General features: G+C 43.9%; 1 protein-coding gene across 1 annotated transcript in view; it reads left to right on the top strand.

The window, feature by feature from the left end:
* otc (ornithine transcarbamylase) overlaps positions 1-16758 on the top strand; it is a 147587-nt gene that overhangs the window by 123945 nt on the left and 6884 nt on the right. Inside the window, exon 9 of the mRNA XM_072513886.1 lies at positions 13567-13704. Within this exon, the coding sequence (XP_072369987.1) occupies positions 13567-13704 (138 nt within the window). The remainder of the gene's footprint in view (positions 1-13566; positions 13705-16758) is intronic.

Raw genomic sequence — 16758 nt, 5'->3', positions numbered from 1 at the left:
CATGGTACTAGGTGTGTGTTCCTAATATTAAGCAATGAGTTGCGCTTCTAAGAAGAAAAGAAGAACAATCAGGCCGCCACACAGATCTCGGAGACAGCACTGAGCTACTGATTGTAAGATGGAAGATCTGAAAAAGCCAGAACAGGATGACCGGTAAACCAAGTCTAAACTGGAACAATTTCAAACAGCAATTTGAAGTTTTTTATCTGCCTCCGCATTAGAATCAGGGGCGTCATTCTCCGACCCCCCCCCGCCGGGTCGAAGAATCGCCGGGGGCTGGCGTGAATCCCGCCCCCGCCGGTTGCCGAAGTTTCCGGCACCTGATATTCGGCGGGGGCGGGAATCGGGCCGCGCCGGTTGGCAGGCCCCCCGCTGGATTCTCCGGCCCGGATGGGCCGAAGTCCCGCCGATAAATTGCCTGTCCCGCCGGCGTGGATTAAACCACCTTTTGAACGGCGGGACAAGGCGGCGTGGGCGGGCTCCGTGGTCCTGAGGGGGGCGCGGGGCGATTTGGCCCCGGGGACGGCCCCACGGTGGCCTGGCCCGCAATCGGGGCCCACCGATCCGCGGGCGGGCCTGTGCCGTTGAGGCACTCTTTCCCTTCCGCCTCCGCCACGGTCTCCACCATGGCGGAGGCGGAAGAGTCTCCCTCCACTGCGCATGCGTGGGAAACTGTCAGCGGCCGCTGACGCTCCCGCGCATGCGCCGCCCGGAGATGTCATTTCCGCGCCAGCTGGCGGGGCAACAAAGGCCGTTTCCGCCAGCTGGCGGGGCGGAAATTTCTCCGGCGCCGGCCTAGCCCCTCAACATTGGGGCTCGGCCCCCAAAGATGCGGAGCATTCCACACCTTTGGGGCGGCGCGATGCCCGTCTGATTGGCGCCGTTTTGGGCGCTGGTCGGCAGACATCGCGCCGTTTCGGGAGAATTTTGCCCCAGCTCCTGATCATCGAAAAATCGCCCTCCTCCTAATTTGGCTGGACCGCAGGCATTTGAATTATTTAATTCCTTTGAATTCGCAGACAGTGAGGATAAGAAAAAATTTGAACGATCATGGACAAATTTGATATTTATTGCAAAGCACACGTGAATGAAACATGAGCGCTACATGTTTAGAAAAAGGCTGCAACTAAAAGGAGAATCGATAGATTTGTTTATAACTGATTTAAGACTGAGAGCGCAGTCATGTAATTTTTCCTCTATTGCGGATTCGATGTTGCAGCATCAAATAGTGTTTGGTATATCTGATGAGCAATTGTGAGAAAGGTGACTACGAAGACCGATTTTGCCATTAGAAGAAGCCATAAATCTTTGCAAGGCCAGTGAGCAAGCCACAAACGAATATGCAGAGTTTAGGGCTAAAGAGAAAGGCGCGAATTCCGGGAAACATGTCCGACGCCATTAAGTCTGTGGCACAGTTCAGAAGACAGCGTGCCACTGATGGTGGCCATTTTGAAAGTGACATCACCAGCATGATGATGTGCACACGCTGTGGCCATGGCCACTATAGAAAAAATTGTCCTGCGAAAGGAAAAAAAAGCTTGCGATGCAGCAAGTTCCATCATTTTGCCTCACAATGCCGCTTGACTTTAGCGATAACAACAAATTAAAAATTTGTTCTATAGATATAAAAACGTACAGAGTATACAAAATTAAGGACATGAAGAAAAAATGTTAACTTCAATTAATGATTCCCTAAGTTTACTCTGCAGGATAACTTCATGGTAGAAGCAATAACCAGAGTTAATGCACTGGACACTGATGATGGAACAATATTTCAACTCTCCAATTTAATTCAAGATTGGACTGTAACACTTAATCTTAATGGGTCTGCTGTTCCATTCAAGTTGGATACGGGTGCACATGCAAATTTAATCACAGAGGCAGATCTAAAACAAGTGAACAAGATTCTAAGAATTAAAAAATCAAACTGTAGGTTAATGGACTACAACGGGAACGCAATAGTGACAAAGGGTTCCTGCTGCCTCACGGTACAAAGTAGTGATATCTGTATCCCATTGGAATTTGAAATTGTGGATGATACGAAGTCAGCACTAATTTATGTAGATGCATGCATAAAATTGGATTTGATACAAAGAATACACACCGCCAGAAATTTAAATGGCTCACTCAATGATAGAATTGAAAAATATCGAGCAACTTCAAGCATGTCTTTAGTGGAATGGCACCTTATCATTCACGTACAGCATTCAACTCAAAAATGATGCTAAGCCAGTGATACGCGTGCACAGAAGAGTGCCAGCACCATTAAGAGACAGCCTCAAGGATGAGGTAGATAGAATCCAATAATGCAATACCATATCAAAGGTGGCTGAGCCGACAGACTGGTTAAGCTCTGTGGTGCATGTGCATAAACCAAGTGGGGACTTAAGAGTATTTATCGATCTGAAAGATTTAAGTAATAACATAAGGGAACACTATCCCATACCTAAAAGAGAAGAGATAACAGCAGAAATGGCGCATGCCAAGTATTTCACGAAATTGGACGCTTCCAAGGGATTCTGGCAACTACGTCTTTATAGTAGAAGCTGAAAATTGTGCACCTTTAACACTACCTTTGACCAATATTGTTTTAATCAATTACCTTTCGGCATAATATCAGCTTCAGAGATCTTCCATCATGCGATGGAGCCGATAATTGAAGGAATGCCAGGTGTTCATGTGTATGTCGATGATGTGATAATATGGTCCAACACTCTGGAAGAACACTGTGAAAGGCTTATGAAAGTCCTAACAAGAGTTAATTCCCATAGTTTAAAGCTGAACAGAGAAAAGTGTCAATTTGGCATCCAGAAACTAACATTTCTTGGAGCTGTCTTATCAAAAGAAGATGTACAACCAGATCAAGCTAATATTCATGTCATTAGTCAGATGTCAATACCGACGGATAAGAAGGCAATTCTGCGGATGCAGGGTGTAGTTAATTTTATGAACAAATCTGTCCAGCAGAACAACTTTAAGAAACCTGATTAAAAAGAAGGCTGAATTTCTGTGGACACCTCAGCATGCAGCTGTGTGGCAATAAATGAAATTGTCACTAACTACAATTCCAGTCTGAGCATTTTCTGATTCCAAGAAGGAAACAAAAATATCAACGGATGCCAGTCAGAATGGCATTGGTACCGTTTTGTTGCAGAAAGCAGAAAATAATCTATAAAAACGAGTTGCGTATACTATGACTCCAGCATAGCAGAGATATGCACAGATAGAGAAAGAATAACTAGGTCTGTTAACGGACATAAGCAAGATTCATCACAATATAAGAGAGAAGCATAAAGCGCATACTCCGAAGCTTTGCGCATGTGAAGTAGAGACAGCCTGAGTGAGTGAGAGAGCCCGTGTGAGGATTGGAATTTGGTAATTTGGAACAGTGTGGTAATTTGGAACAGTGTAGAGTGGGAGGAGGTGCTTTTTCCCTTTTGTTTTGCTTTTTTTCTTCTGGCTTTGTAACTGATGATCTGCAGGGAGTGATCCAGAGAACATCATGGGAAGGTAAGTGATATAAATACCTTTTCAAATTGCGTGTCTGTGTGTGTGGGGACGGGGGGGACTGAAGTGCTTAAACTGGTGCTTAAATGTCACTATGTCTGCAGCAAGTGTAACCAATGGTAGCTCCTCACAGACCACTTGGTTCGGTTGGGGCAGCAGTTGGATGCACTTAGGAGCATTCAGGTGGTGGAAAACGTCATAGATAAGAGTTATAGAGATGTGGTCACACCCAAGGTGCAGGCAGACAGATGGGTGACCGCGAGAAAGGGCAGCCAGTCAGTGCAGGAATCCCCTGTGGCTGTCCCCCTCGCTAACAGGTATACCGTTTTGGATACTGTTGAGGGGGATAGCCTATCAAGGGAAAACAACAGCAGCCAGAACAGTGGCACCACAACTGGCTCAGTTGTTCAGCAATGGAGGGAAAAGTGCAGGAGAGCGATATTTATAGAGGACTCTGTAGTAAGGGGCACAGATAGGTGCTTCTCTGGACGCGAAAGAGACTCCAGGATGGTATGTTGCTTCCCTGGTGCCAGGGTCAAGGATGTCTCACAACGAACACAGGACATCCTGAAGGGGAAGGTGAACAGCCAGAGATTGTAGTACACATAGGTACTAACGAATTAGGCAGGAAGAGTGATGAAATCCTGCAGAAGGAGTTCAGAGAGTTATGCAGAATGCTAAAAAGCAGGTTGTAATCTCAAGATTACTCCCTGTGGCACCTGCTAGTGAGGCGAGAAATAGGAGGATAGTGCAGCTAAACACGTAGCTAAACTGGTGGTGCAGGAGGGAAGGTTTCAGATTTCTGGACCATTGGGATCTCTTCCGGGGTAGTTAGCACCTGTACAAGAAGGGCGGGTTGCATCTAAACTGGAGGGGCACCAATATCTTGGCTGCGAAGTTTGCCAGAGTCACTTGGGAGGATTTAAACTAGTATGGCAGAGGGGTGGGAACCAGAATGTCAGCTTAGAAGGTTTAATAACTGAAGGAGAAACAGAGAACCAAAATAACAGAACAACATCACCCTCAGGCAGAGCAAGAAAAGTGACACGTGTGAGAAGGGAGGTGGGCAACACAGGATTGAGGGTGTTGTATCTAAATGCGCGCAGTGTACGGAACAAGGCAAATGAGCTTGTTGCACACATTGAAATTGGCCAGTACGATGTTGGCATCACAGAGACATGGCAGCAATGGGATCAGGGCTGGGATCTAAATATCCAAGGATATATGTCTTATCGAAAGGACAGGCAAAGGGGCACTATTGCATTGTTGGTAAGGAATGAAGTTACATTTTTTATTTATTTTTATTTTTGAAATTTTTTATTTAAAACAGATTTGTAACATTTTCAGAGAAAAAAGAAGGCCATATACAAAAGCCTTAACATATTGAAAATGAACAGTGGGAAAGAATAAACATATCAATAAGGCACTTCCCCTATCAGCTGTTTGCCCATGCCCCACGTGTCCAACTAAACTAATGTGGCTCTAACTCTCCCCCACCCCCCCTGCCGGGTGCTGCTGCTGTCGGTTTCCTACGCTGTTCCCTGCAAGCGACTTTCTCCCCCGGGGGGTTCCCTGATCACCCCCCCCCCCTGCCCACTTAAGTTTTCAATGCTCTCCTTCCCGGCTGCCCGCCCCCGCCCACCCCCCGAGGCTTAAACTGCCAGGTCTGCCCTGCGCTTGGCCCTAGCCTGCCCCTTCTACTCTCCCTGATGCCCCCTGACCTATGCTAGCTACGTTGACCCCTGCCCTTGGTGCCTGACTGTCTCCCGCCCAAGTGCTCGGGCCCTCTCCCCACACACCAAGGACCCATTAACCTGATTGTATCCCCCCCCCCCCCGTTGCAATCTCCCAAAATCACCCTAAGCAGTGCGCCCTCCAGCCCCCGCTCTCTGTCCAGGCTGAAAACAATCTTAAATAAAACACTCCATTACAGGATAATTTAACAGACCGCCGCCACACAAAAGCTCTGTGAGCCCAGAGTCCTTTAGTTCAAATCCAGCTTCTTCTTTTAATAAAAGTAAAAGTCCATTCCTAGTCAAAGCAAGCTAGGTTAACAGACCGCCGCCACTGTAGAGCACTGAAAAAACTAAGTGCCCCTTAATTCAAGTCCAGCTTCTCTTTAATGAAAGCCCAAACCTGTTCTGGTGTCTCGAAGTAGTGATGGAGTTCCTCAAACGTAACCCAAAGCTTTGCAGGATACAGCATTCCAAACCTCACCTGCTTTTTGCAGAGGGCTGCCTTTACCTTGATGAATCCTGCACGCCTCTTGGCCAGCTCCGTTCCCAAGTCCTGGTAGATGCGCACCTCGCAGTTCTCCCATCTGCTGCTCCTCTCCGCCTTGGCCCATCGCAGCACACGATCCCTGAAGGCAAGCCGGTGAAAGTGAACCACCAAGGCCCTCGGTCGGTCGCCCGTTCTGGGCTTCCTTGGCGGGGCTCTATGCGCCCCATCCAGCTCCAGGGGTCGAGGGAAGGCCTCCGGTCCCATCAGCGCCCCGAGCATACCCATCACGTATGCACCCGCATCCGATCCCTCACAGCCCTCGGGGAGGCCAACGATCCTCAGGTTCTGCCTCCTGGCTCTATTCCCCAGCTCTTCAAGCTGCTCCTGCATCTTCCTCTGGTGGGAGTTCAGCTCCTCCACCTCGTGCTCCAGCTCCGTTACCGTGTCCGCCTGGCTGGAGAGCTTCACCTCGACTTCCCTTAGCGCCTTCTCTTGTACCGCCTGCGCCTCGACCATTCGGTCGATCACCGCCCTCATCGGGCCCAACGTGTCCCTCTTCAGTTCGGTGAAGCAGTTCCTTAAAAAACTCCATCTATTGCTCCCTTGGCCAGTGAGCCTCCGCTCCCTGGTCCCTGCCGTCCGCCATGCTTCGCCGCCCGGTCTGGGGTCCCCGCTGTCCTACTTCGATCTTTGCCGCTCCACTCGACCACTTCTGGTCCAACTGTCCATACCCCGGGGGGAAAACCTCTTCCTTTCGTCTCCTCCACCGATTCAGGCCGTCAGGTCCCAAAAAAATCCTGTAAACAGGTCCGTTTGTCCATCGCGGGCGGGAGCGATCCGACCTGCGACCTGCTTCCTCGAGGGCACCACCAGAAGTCCTCGGAATGAAGTTAAATCGATAGCAAAGAGCGATATAGGATCAGAAGGCATAGAATCTCGGTGGGTAAAGTTGAGGAATCGCAACGGTAAAAAGACCCTGGTGGGAGTTATGTCCAGGCCCCCTAGCAGCAGTCAGGATGTGGGGCAGAAAATAAATCAGGAGATAGAAAAGGCATGTAAAAAAGGCAATATTGCAATAATTATGGGTGACTTCAATATGCAGGTGGACTGGGAAAATCAGGTTGGTAGTGGATCCCAAGAAAAGGAATTTGTGGAATGTCTGAGAGATGTTTTTTTGGAGCAGCTTGTGTCAGAACCCACTAGGGAACAGGCAATTCTGGATTTAGCGATGTGTAATGAGGCAGACTTGATTAGGGAACTTAAGGTGAAGGAACCCTTAGGGAGCAGTGACCACAATATGATAGAATTTACCCTGCAGTTTGAGAGGGAGAAGGTGGAATTCGATGTAACGGTATTACAATTAAAGAAGGGTAACTACAAAGACATGAGGGAGGAGCTGGCCAGAGTTGACTGGAAAAGGAGCCTAGCATGGAAGACAGTGGAACAACAATGGCAGGGGTTTTAGGGGATTATTCGGGAGTCACAACAGAAATTCATCCCAAGGAGGAGGAAACGTGCTAAGGGGACTACATGGCTGATGAGGGAAGTCAAATGGAGCATAAAAGCAAAAGAAAAAGCATACAAAGTGGCGAGATTTAGTGGGAAGCCAGAGGTTTGGGAAGCCTTTAAAAGTGAGCAGAGGACAACTAAAAAAGCAATAGGGGGGAGAAGATGAAATATGAGTGCAAGCTAGCTAGTCATATAAAGGAGGATAGGAAGCTTTTTTCAATTTTTAAAAGGCAAGAGAGAGGCAAAAATAGACATTGGACCACTGGAAAATGTAGCTGGAGAAGTAATAATAGGAAAGAAAGAAATGGTAGAGGAACTGAATAATTACTTTACATCAGTTTTCATGGTGGAAGACACCAGTGGGATGCCAGAGCTCCAGGAGAATCAGGAGGCAGAGGTGAGTGCTGTGACTATCACTGAGGAGAAGGTTCTGGAGAAACTGAAAGGTCTGAAGGTGGATAAGTCACCTGGACCGGATGGACTACACCCCAGGGTTCTAAAAGAGATAGCTGAGCAGATTGTGAAGGCATTGGTGATGATCTTTCAGGAATCACTGGAGGAAGGAAGGGTCCCAGAGGACTGGAAAGTGGCTAATGTAACACCACTGTTTAAGAAGGGAGGGAGGCAGAAGACGGGAAATTATAGGCCGGTTAGCCTGACTTCGGTCATTGGTAAGATTTTAGGGATTATTAAAGATGAGATCGCGGAATACTTGGAAGTGCATGATAAAATAGGACTGAATCAGCACGGCTTCGTCAAGGGGAGGTCATGTCTGACAAATCTGTTGAGAGTTCTTTGAGGAAGTAACAAGGAAGTTAGACAAAGGAGAACCAGTGGATGTGATTTATTTCGATTTCCAGAAGGCGTTTGTCAAGGTGCCGCATAGGAGAATGTTGAATAAGTTAAGAGCCCAGAGTGTTAAGGATAAGATCCTGGCATGGATAGAGGATTGGCTGACTGACAGAAGGCAGAGAGTGGGGATAAAGGGGTCTTTTTCAGGATTGCAGCCGGTGACTAGTGATGTGCCTCAGGGGTCAGTGATGGGACCACAACTTTTCACAATATACAGTAATGATCTGGAAGAAGGAACTGAAGGCACTGTTGCTAAGTTTGCAGATGGTACAAAGATCTGTAGAGGAACAGATCGTATTGAGGGAGCAGGCGGGCTGCAGAAGGACTTGGACAGACTAGGAGAGTGGGCAAAGAAGTGGTAGATGGAATACAATGTGGAAAAGTGTGAGGTTATGCACTTTGGAAGGAGAAATGGAGGCAGACTATTTTCTAAATGGGGAAATGCTTAGGAAATCAGAAGCACAAAGGGACTTGGGAGTCCTTGTTCACAATTCTCTTAAGGTTAAAGTTAACGTACAGTTCAGTCGGCAGTTAGGAAGGCAAATGCAATGTTAGCATTCATGTCGAGAGGGCGAGAATACAAGACCAGGGATGTACTTCTGAGGCGAGATAAGGCTCTGTTCAGACCCCATTTGGAGTATTGTGAGCAGTTTGGTCCCCGTATCTAAGGAAAGATGTGCTGGTCTTGGAAAAGGGTCCAGAGGAGGTTCACAAGAATGATCCCTGGAATGAAGAGCTTGTCATATGAGGAATGGTTGAGGACCCTGGGTCTGTACTCGTTGGAGTTTAAAAGGATGAGGGGGGGATCTTATTGAAACTTACAGGATACTGCGAGGCCTGGATAGAGTGGACGTGGAGAGGATGTTTCCACTTGTAGGAAAAACTAGAAGCAGAGGACACCATCTCAGACTAAAGGGGCGATCCTTTAAAACAGAGATGAGGAGGAATTTCTTCAATCAGAGGATGGTGGATCTGTGGAACTTTTTGCCGTAGAAGGCTGTGGAGTTCAAATGACTGAGTGTCTTTAAGACACAGACAGGTTCTTGATTAATAAGGGGATCAGGGATTATGGGGAAAAGGCAGAATGGGGATGAGAAAAATATCAGCCATGATTGAATGGCGGAGCAGACTCGATGGTTCCGAGTGGCCTAATTGTGCTCCTATGTCTTATGGTCTTATGTATATGGCCTACCGCACTTCATTGTGGGAACAGATCATCGTCCTCTGGTCAACATAATAAAGAAAGATCTCAATTGCATGTCACCGAGACTTCAGCGTATGATGATGAAACTACGTAAATACGACTTCACGTTAGTCTCTTCCCCCGGGCAAAGAACTAGTAGAATTAAAATATCAGATGCATTGTTAAGAGCCACGAGTTACAATGATAGAAAGCATCAGGAGTAGTACTCAATGTGGAAGCCACATTTGTCGCAGACATGTTACTTGTGTCTGATGCAAAGCTAAGTTTAATATGGGGTGAAACTGAAAAATACTTCAACGGGTGATCAAAAACCTAAGAGAAGGATGGCCTAATGGCAAGTGCAACAGTTTTCAAAGTATCATAGATGACCTGACTGTTATAAATGGATTCCTGTTGAAAGGAGACAGAATTGTAATACTGTCCTGCCTACGAAGAAGTATTCAGGAAAAGATACATGAAGGGTGTCATGAAAATGTCGCTTTAAGAAATGTTTGGCTGCTCATGTTACTGCAGTGATGACAGAGCGTGGGTGGAGCTCAGCTCTGGTTCTGCTTTTTAGTTTCACTTTGAGAAAAGCTTGGGTGTGTCGGTCTTTTTGGTTTCATTTTTCAGTGTGTTGCAGCTGAAGTCAGCCAAAGCAGCTGTACTGTTGATCTCTTTGCCATGAAGGACTATCTCTTGATCATTTGGCGAATTCAAAAATTTAAATGTTTTCAGTATTGATGTGCTTCTGCTTAAAGGTTGTTAAGTCTTTTGGATGTTAAAAGGACAGCATACAGGTTACGTAGTATTGTATTCTTTGGGGGTTATCTTTGAATTAATGGTTGCTAAGATATTCACTTTGTTTTAAAAAGGTTAACTTGAGTTCATAGAATAAACATTGTTTTGCTTTAAAAAAATACTTTTTCATTTCTGCTAAACCACACCTGTAGAGTGAGCTGTGTGCTCCCCATACCACAATCTATTAAAAGTTGTGGGTCAGTTGAACTGCATGATACACTTTGGGATTCTCTAAACCCTGACCCATAACAAGGGCATCAAGGGATAGAGAAGTGTCGAAGATGTGTCAGGCGGTCAGTATCAGGCATCAATAGAGATGTTGACAACTATGTGCAAGAGTGTAGTGTCTGTCTAACACATCAACCATCCCAGTTCAAAGAAACCTTTATAGCAAGTGAGATAGACACAAACCCATCGTCAAAAGTTGACCTGTTCTATTTCAGAGGGAATGATTATTTAATAATCATTGACTACTATTCCAATTATACTGAAGTCATAACGTTGTCAGATTTGACTGCTCACTCAAAGAGCGGCAAAGACTCTGTTTGCTTGACATGGCATTCCATTAAAAGTCATGTAGGTAATGGATCCGGTTTCAGTAGTTGGGAATGGCTGTCATTTGCAGAAGGATACAACTTCTAACACGTTACCTCTAGTCTATTATATACCCAATCCAATGGAAATGCCGAGAAAGGTGTTGGAATAATAAAACAACTGTTGAAAAAGGCATTTGATGATTAAAAAGGATTTTTCACTAGCGCTGTTAGCTACAGAGCTACTCCTTTGTCGTCAGGATTGTCGCCTGCCCAGATGCTCATGGGAAGGAAGATTCGTACATGTTCTTTCCATGACAATTTCAAACATGGAGGAGTAGTTAATACATGAAAAAATAAAGCAACAGCAATGCAAGCAAAAAGCATACTATGACAGGCATGCAAAATAATTACCAGCACTGAAAGAAGGAGATGTCGTCATATACGAAATCCAGATGGTGATTGGTCAGACATTGCAAAGGTGTTAAATGAGGTTGCACCACGATCGTATGTGGTACAAACTGCGGTTGGACTGATGTTTCGTAGAAATCGCCGAGCATTGTTAAAAGTAAAAAATTTGCGGTGGTTTCCAGAGCCAGCTATAACAAACCCAGACACCATGTTTTGTAACATTGTCTTACCAACAGTGTTGTTATCGAATCGATATAAGGAACAGTAAGAGACAATTCCAATGACACTGCAAGTGCATTGAGAAGGTCAAAAAGGACAAGAAAACCACCTAATCGACTAAATTTGTGAAACACTGGGGACTGCAACTCTGTAATTGCAATTATGATATGTAATATAACATTATGCGTGAACTGTATGAACGTATTCTCGACAATTTATGTAAAAAAAGTTAGAAAGAATTCAAACATTGTTCTCAAAGAAAGAGGGATGTGACATTGTGGAATGTTCAGAATACAAAGGGTTAATGTCATATTATACTTAAGCACTAGATGGAGCTAGATGCAGAACTATATAAAGCACTGACTCACAGGCCTCTGGGAAAAGGCTAGAGAGGAGCAGTGAGAGAGTGTAGAGTACAGCTATAGAGTGGAGAGATTAATGTTAGTACAGTGTAGATTGTAGATTACAAGATTATTATTTACTATCAGAGTAAGTGGTCCAGCTTTAATAAGTAATGTAGATAAAAGTGAGCTTTGCTAATGAACTTTGCTTCTGTGGGCTTTGTGAACACTACACCATCCACCCTGATAATAGAATCACAAAGAACACCACACCAGCAACAAGCCTGACCCCAACAAATGGAGGTTAATGGAGTGGAAATTGACCCCACCTTGTGGATAGAAGCTGGTGTCCTAAATCACCAAGGTGTTGTGGGAAGTAACCTATGACCTTTTCCCTTGAAGGCTGCATGTAGCCCTTTTTGGAGATAGAAACACCAAATTCGGAATGTTCTGAATATATCTCAGGTAAGTTTGCTTGGCTGTTTTTCAAGTATATTTTTCTTACATTTGACTAAAAAAATTACTTTTTAAGGAAAGAGGAATGACCGCAATCTTAATAATACTATTGGGCGTTTGATTTCATTTTGTTTTTTTATATAAATTTAGAGTTCCCAATTATTATGTTTTTTCCAATTAAGGGACAATTTAGCGTGGCCAATCCACTTTGGGTTGTAGGGGTAAAACCCACGCAGACATGGGGAGAATGTGCAAACCCCACACAAACAGTGACCCAGGGCCGGGATTTGAACCCGGGTCCTCAGCGCCGGAGTCCCAGTGCTAACCACTGCGCGATTTGGCGCCCCTACGTTTGATTTAATTTACGTATCAGTGCTAGATTCCAGTGTATGTAAGGGTATGTTTTGCAATGCCCTTGTTGTTAAGCAAAGCCTTGAACTATGCTGTTTTCAAAATGCCTAATTTCTAAGGTGCCAGATTTTACAAGTACCAATTTGGACAATTTCTGGTACACCAAGCTACCAGCGTGTGCAAATTTAAATTTGCCTGCTTTAGCAGGCCTCTCGAGGGGAGAAAAATGCCTTTGTATTTCTTTATTAATGTCCTTGGCTGCATTTCACTCTATGTATTGGTTGATTTTGCAGTAAAGACCACTATTTTCCTTTATTAATCTTGCATACATCTTTCTTGCTTTCACATGGCAAATTAGAGGTGAGGATGAATATTGCTCTGGTATTTCAAACACAGCGCATAATTAAAATAAAGAAAAGGAGTTTGAGAGTGACTCACGGCCATACTCACGTTACATGTTTAGGTTAACATATGAAAAATGGCAATTTGGCATTGGAAAACCAGCTGTGCCTGTAGAATCGTAAGCAATTATTTATCAACCTCAAAAGAGATGTGGATAAAATTGGAGTGGCAGGTCAATTCCATTCTTTTTACTTGGTTATTTAGGTGCTCTAGGATAAGAGTGTTGTGGATACCAAAAGGTAAATACAGTCCCTACCACTTCTCATGGCACAATTGTGTTAATATGATTTGTCTGTTATAAGCAGTGGACAGTAAAACGGCTTCTTTGCTATTGGTTATAAGAATGAAAATACTCTGGTAGCTGGAGGAAGGAACTGAGAGCATGGTATATTTTAGGAAGCAGGGAAGCCACAAGAGAAAAGTAGTGCCAAAACAATGCACCTTATATCAACTCTTCCAAGAATGATCTTGCTGCAACTCTGTTCCCAGGCAGTGCCTGGGATTGCAAGACTTTAATACAACAAAGGGCGCATCCAAAATCTTGTATGACATTTGCGGTATGTTATTTCATATGCTGTGTGATCTGAAAATTCTGATCGACTGCTGCTCAAAATAGTTGAGTACATGCAGTAACTTTTATAACTGACTTCAGTGGAGATGGCAAATGGTTTGTGCCATTTGCCTGGTATTAGAATCTATCCATGGTAAATAAACAAAAATCAGCACCAGAATGCCTTACTTCAGTAATGATGCCTTTTTTGCCTTTTACACATCTCAGACCGGACAGTCAGCTGCACCCAACTGGATATTCTTGCATTGTTTGCCACGAAAACCGGAGGAAGTTGATGATGAAGTATTTTATTCCCCAAGATCACTGGTCTTCCAAGAAGCTGAAAACAGGAAATGGACAATCATGGTAAGAAAACGGAGTATATTGGGCTTCACAATTTGTGAAAGCTGCAACTGTTATAAGAACAAAAAGGGACCAGGACAAACAATAAACCTTCTTGAAATAGTCATATCCACATAAAAACATCCAAAGTTGCTGGATATATTACGCATCATTAAATTTCAGGGATAGAATAATATGTAATGAGCTATAGTGTTATTTGTGATTCCTTTTTAATGAGACCTTTCGGGACTTACTGCTGCAATCTACCTGCCTATCATTCTGCATGTTGATGGCATATGATACTAGCTGATGTATTGTCATAATACTTGAGCCAAATGTGTTTCTTTTGATTAAGAATCCAAGTTTTATTTAATGGATTATTATTTTATATTGCCATTTCTGGATTAACTCTGTGTTTTTCAAAAGGTGCGCCTTAACTTCTTTGTAATTATTGATCTGGGAGTGATTCAAAATTTAGCAGGTGATGCAAGTTCACCTCTGAATTAGTCTTGCAGATGCTGGACTTCACACGAGTTGCAGTAGAACTTCAGCCACTTAATACAATCTTTTTAAAACTTTATTTTATTGTTTTAAAATATCTGAATTTGTTTGTGGACCTCCTTTTGCATTTCTAAAGTTGGGAACTACACAACGGAACACTTTAATCACATTAAACATTGAAGCATTCCAACACTAGAGAGCAGATTGTGCTCTTAAGTACACCTGCACAAAGGTCACAAGAGGGGGCCAGCAGAATTGTCTTTGCTATTCAGCTCTGGAAGTTCACAGCACTAAAGCAAAAACAAGAGTCAAACCAGGAATTTCTGCAGAAAGGAAACTTATTATACCTTCGGTGGCCTTTGCCACAAACAATGGTTCAGTGAAGTTCCATGAGAGTCGAGATTGTGACAATAGAACAAATCATGCTTGCTAATTCCTTTGAGCATCATGTTAGACCTTTCCAAATCTATCTGCTTGCATTTAGTGCAGCTCGTTTCACTTCAATTACTTTATTAAATTGAGAAAATCTAAAACCTCATTGAGAAAGATTTTTTGTGAACAACTTGTGGTAACTTGAGTTGTGGTCACAAACAGGAATTTTACATTTAATGGAAGTATTATAAAGGTCCCATGACATGAAAAATAGCTCTCTCAATATTACTTTACTCTTTCTCCATGCCAGTGCATGTCCCTATCTCTAACTTCGAACTTCCTTCAGCATTACAACACAGCAGCAATCACATTGCTGGGACCATTCTCTAGGCCCCCCAATAGTCCGAGAGAAATAGAAGAGCAGATATGTAGGCAAATTTCAGAGAAATGTGAAAGTAATAGGGTAGTGATAGTGGGGGATTTCAACTTTCCCAACATTAACTGGGGTAGCCATAGTGTGTTTTAGAGGGAGAGGAATTCTTAAAATGCATCCAGGAGAACTTTTAAAGTCAGTACATAGAAGGTCCTACAAGAGAGGGGGGCGGTCCTGGATTTAATTTTAGTTAATAAAGCCGGGCAAGTAGTTGAAGTATCAGTGGGGCGAGCATTTTGCAGACAATGATCCTAGATTCGAGATTATTATGGAAAAGGACAAGGATGGGTCTGAAATCAAAGTTCGAAACTGGGGGAAGGCTGATTTTAATAAGAGCAGATATAATTTGGAAAGAGTGGACAGGGAGCAGACTTGGGTAAATCTGCGACAGAACAGTGGGATGCATTCAAGAAAGAAATAGGGAGAATACAGGGCCAACATGTTCCAATCATGAAAAAGAGTGGAACCAACAAATCCAGTGAACTCTGGATATGGAGGGATATACAGCATTGGATCAGGAGAAAAAGGGAAGCTCGTGGTAGACATCACAGACTCAAAACAGCAAAAGCCCTGGAGGTGTATAGAATATGCAGAAGGGAACTTAAAAAGGAAATTAGGAGAGCAAAAAAGGTTAGCATGAAAGGATACTGGCAGGTAAAATAAAGGAAAATCCGAAGTTGTTTTCAAAGTACTTTAAGAGTAGAAGGATAACTAGGGAAGGAGTAGGACACATGAAGGACCACAGTGATAATTTGAGTATGGAGCTGGAGGACGTAAGTAGGGTCTAATTGAATACTTTGTGTCGGTGTTCACTCATGAGAGGGACGGTGTGGGTATAAAAATTAGGTGGAAGAACTCGTGGGGGAGAGAGGCCGACGTTTTGGCCTTTGCTTCCCTGATGGCCCGGAGACAGATTCTGCTGGGATGGAGGGACTCGGAGCCCCCGAATGCGAGGGTATGGGTAAGCGAAATGGCAGGGTTTCTCAGGTTGGAGAAAATAAAATTTGCCTTAAGGGGTTCGTTACAGGGGTTCGCTCGGAGGTGACAGCCATTCATCGACTTCTTTAAGGAAAATTAGTCTGTCAGCGTGATGGGGGGAAGGGAGTGTTAGATATTTAGCTGCTGTTGTATAAAGAGTCAAAGGTACTGCTCCTTTTCCACAAACACATTTAATTTACTTCAACAGACTGTGCACAAAACTCTAACATCACATCACCTGACACAAAGGCACATCACCTGACTCCTGAAGCCCCTTTACATATCAGTGTCAATTAATGGATACTTAACATAAATGAGACAACTAATTGGAATGTCTCTTAACCCATTACTTAACAGTCTCCCCTTCCTTGGAGAAAAAAATAATGAAGCGAAAACAAATTACAAGAAACTCAAAAACACACATGCCATGTCCCCCCTTCTTTTTTTTCATTTTTGGAAGAAAAAAAAACAGTCATGGAAACAGGCAGCCTTCATTAACAATATCCAAAAGTTTCTATGAGCTAGCCCCTCTTTTTGTAAAATAGTCTAACAATTGATAGCTACTGTCAACCCATTTAATTTTTGCTATTTCCCCTCTGTCCAACATCTGCTTCAAACTTGCGATGTCTATCCTTAACCTTTTTTCATTGACACATTTTGTAGAGTACACATTTTCCCACAGGGATTTATTGTCAATGTGACATTCAATAGGTATGTTACCCAAATCCCCTAATCCCAAAACTTCTGTCAATATCTGAGATATATAAAAGGCCATATCCACCGCCTCTACAAGG

The sequence above is a fragment of the Scyliorhinus torazame genome, chromosome 8 (assembly GCF_047496885.1).
Source record: "Scyliorhinus torazame isolate Kashiwa2021f chromosome 8, sScyTor2.1, whole genome shotgun sequence".
Taxonomy (NCBI): domain Eukaryota; kingdom Metazoa; phylum Chordata; class Chondrichthyes; order Carcharhiniformes; family Scyliorhinidae; genus Scyliorhinus; species Scyliorhinus torazame.
Note: the sequence above shows the minus strand (reverse complement) of the source record. Positions and strands in the feature narration are given on the sequence as shown.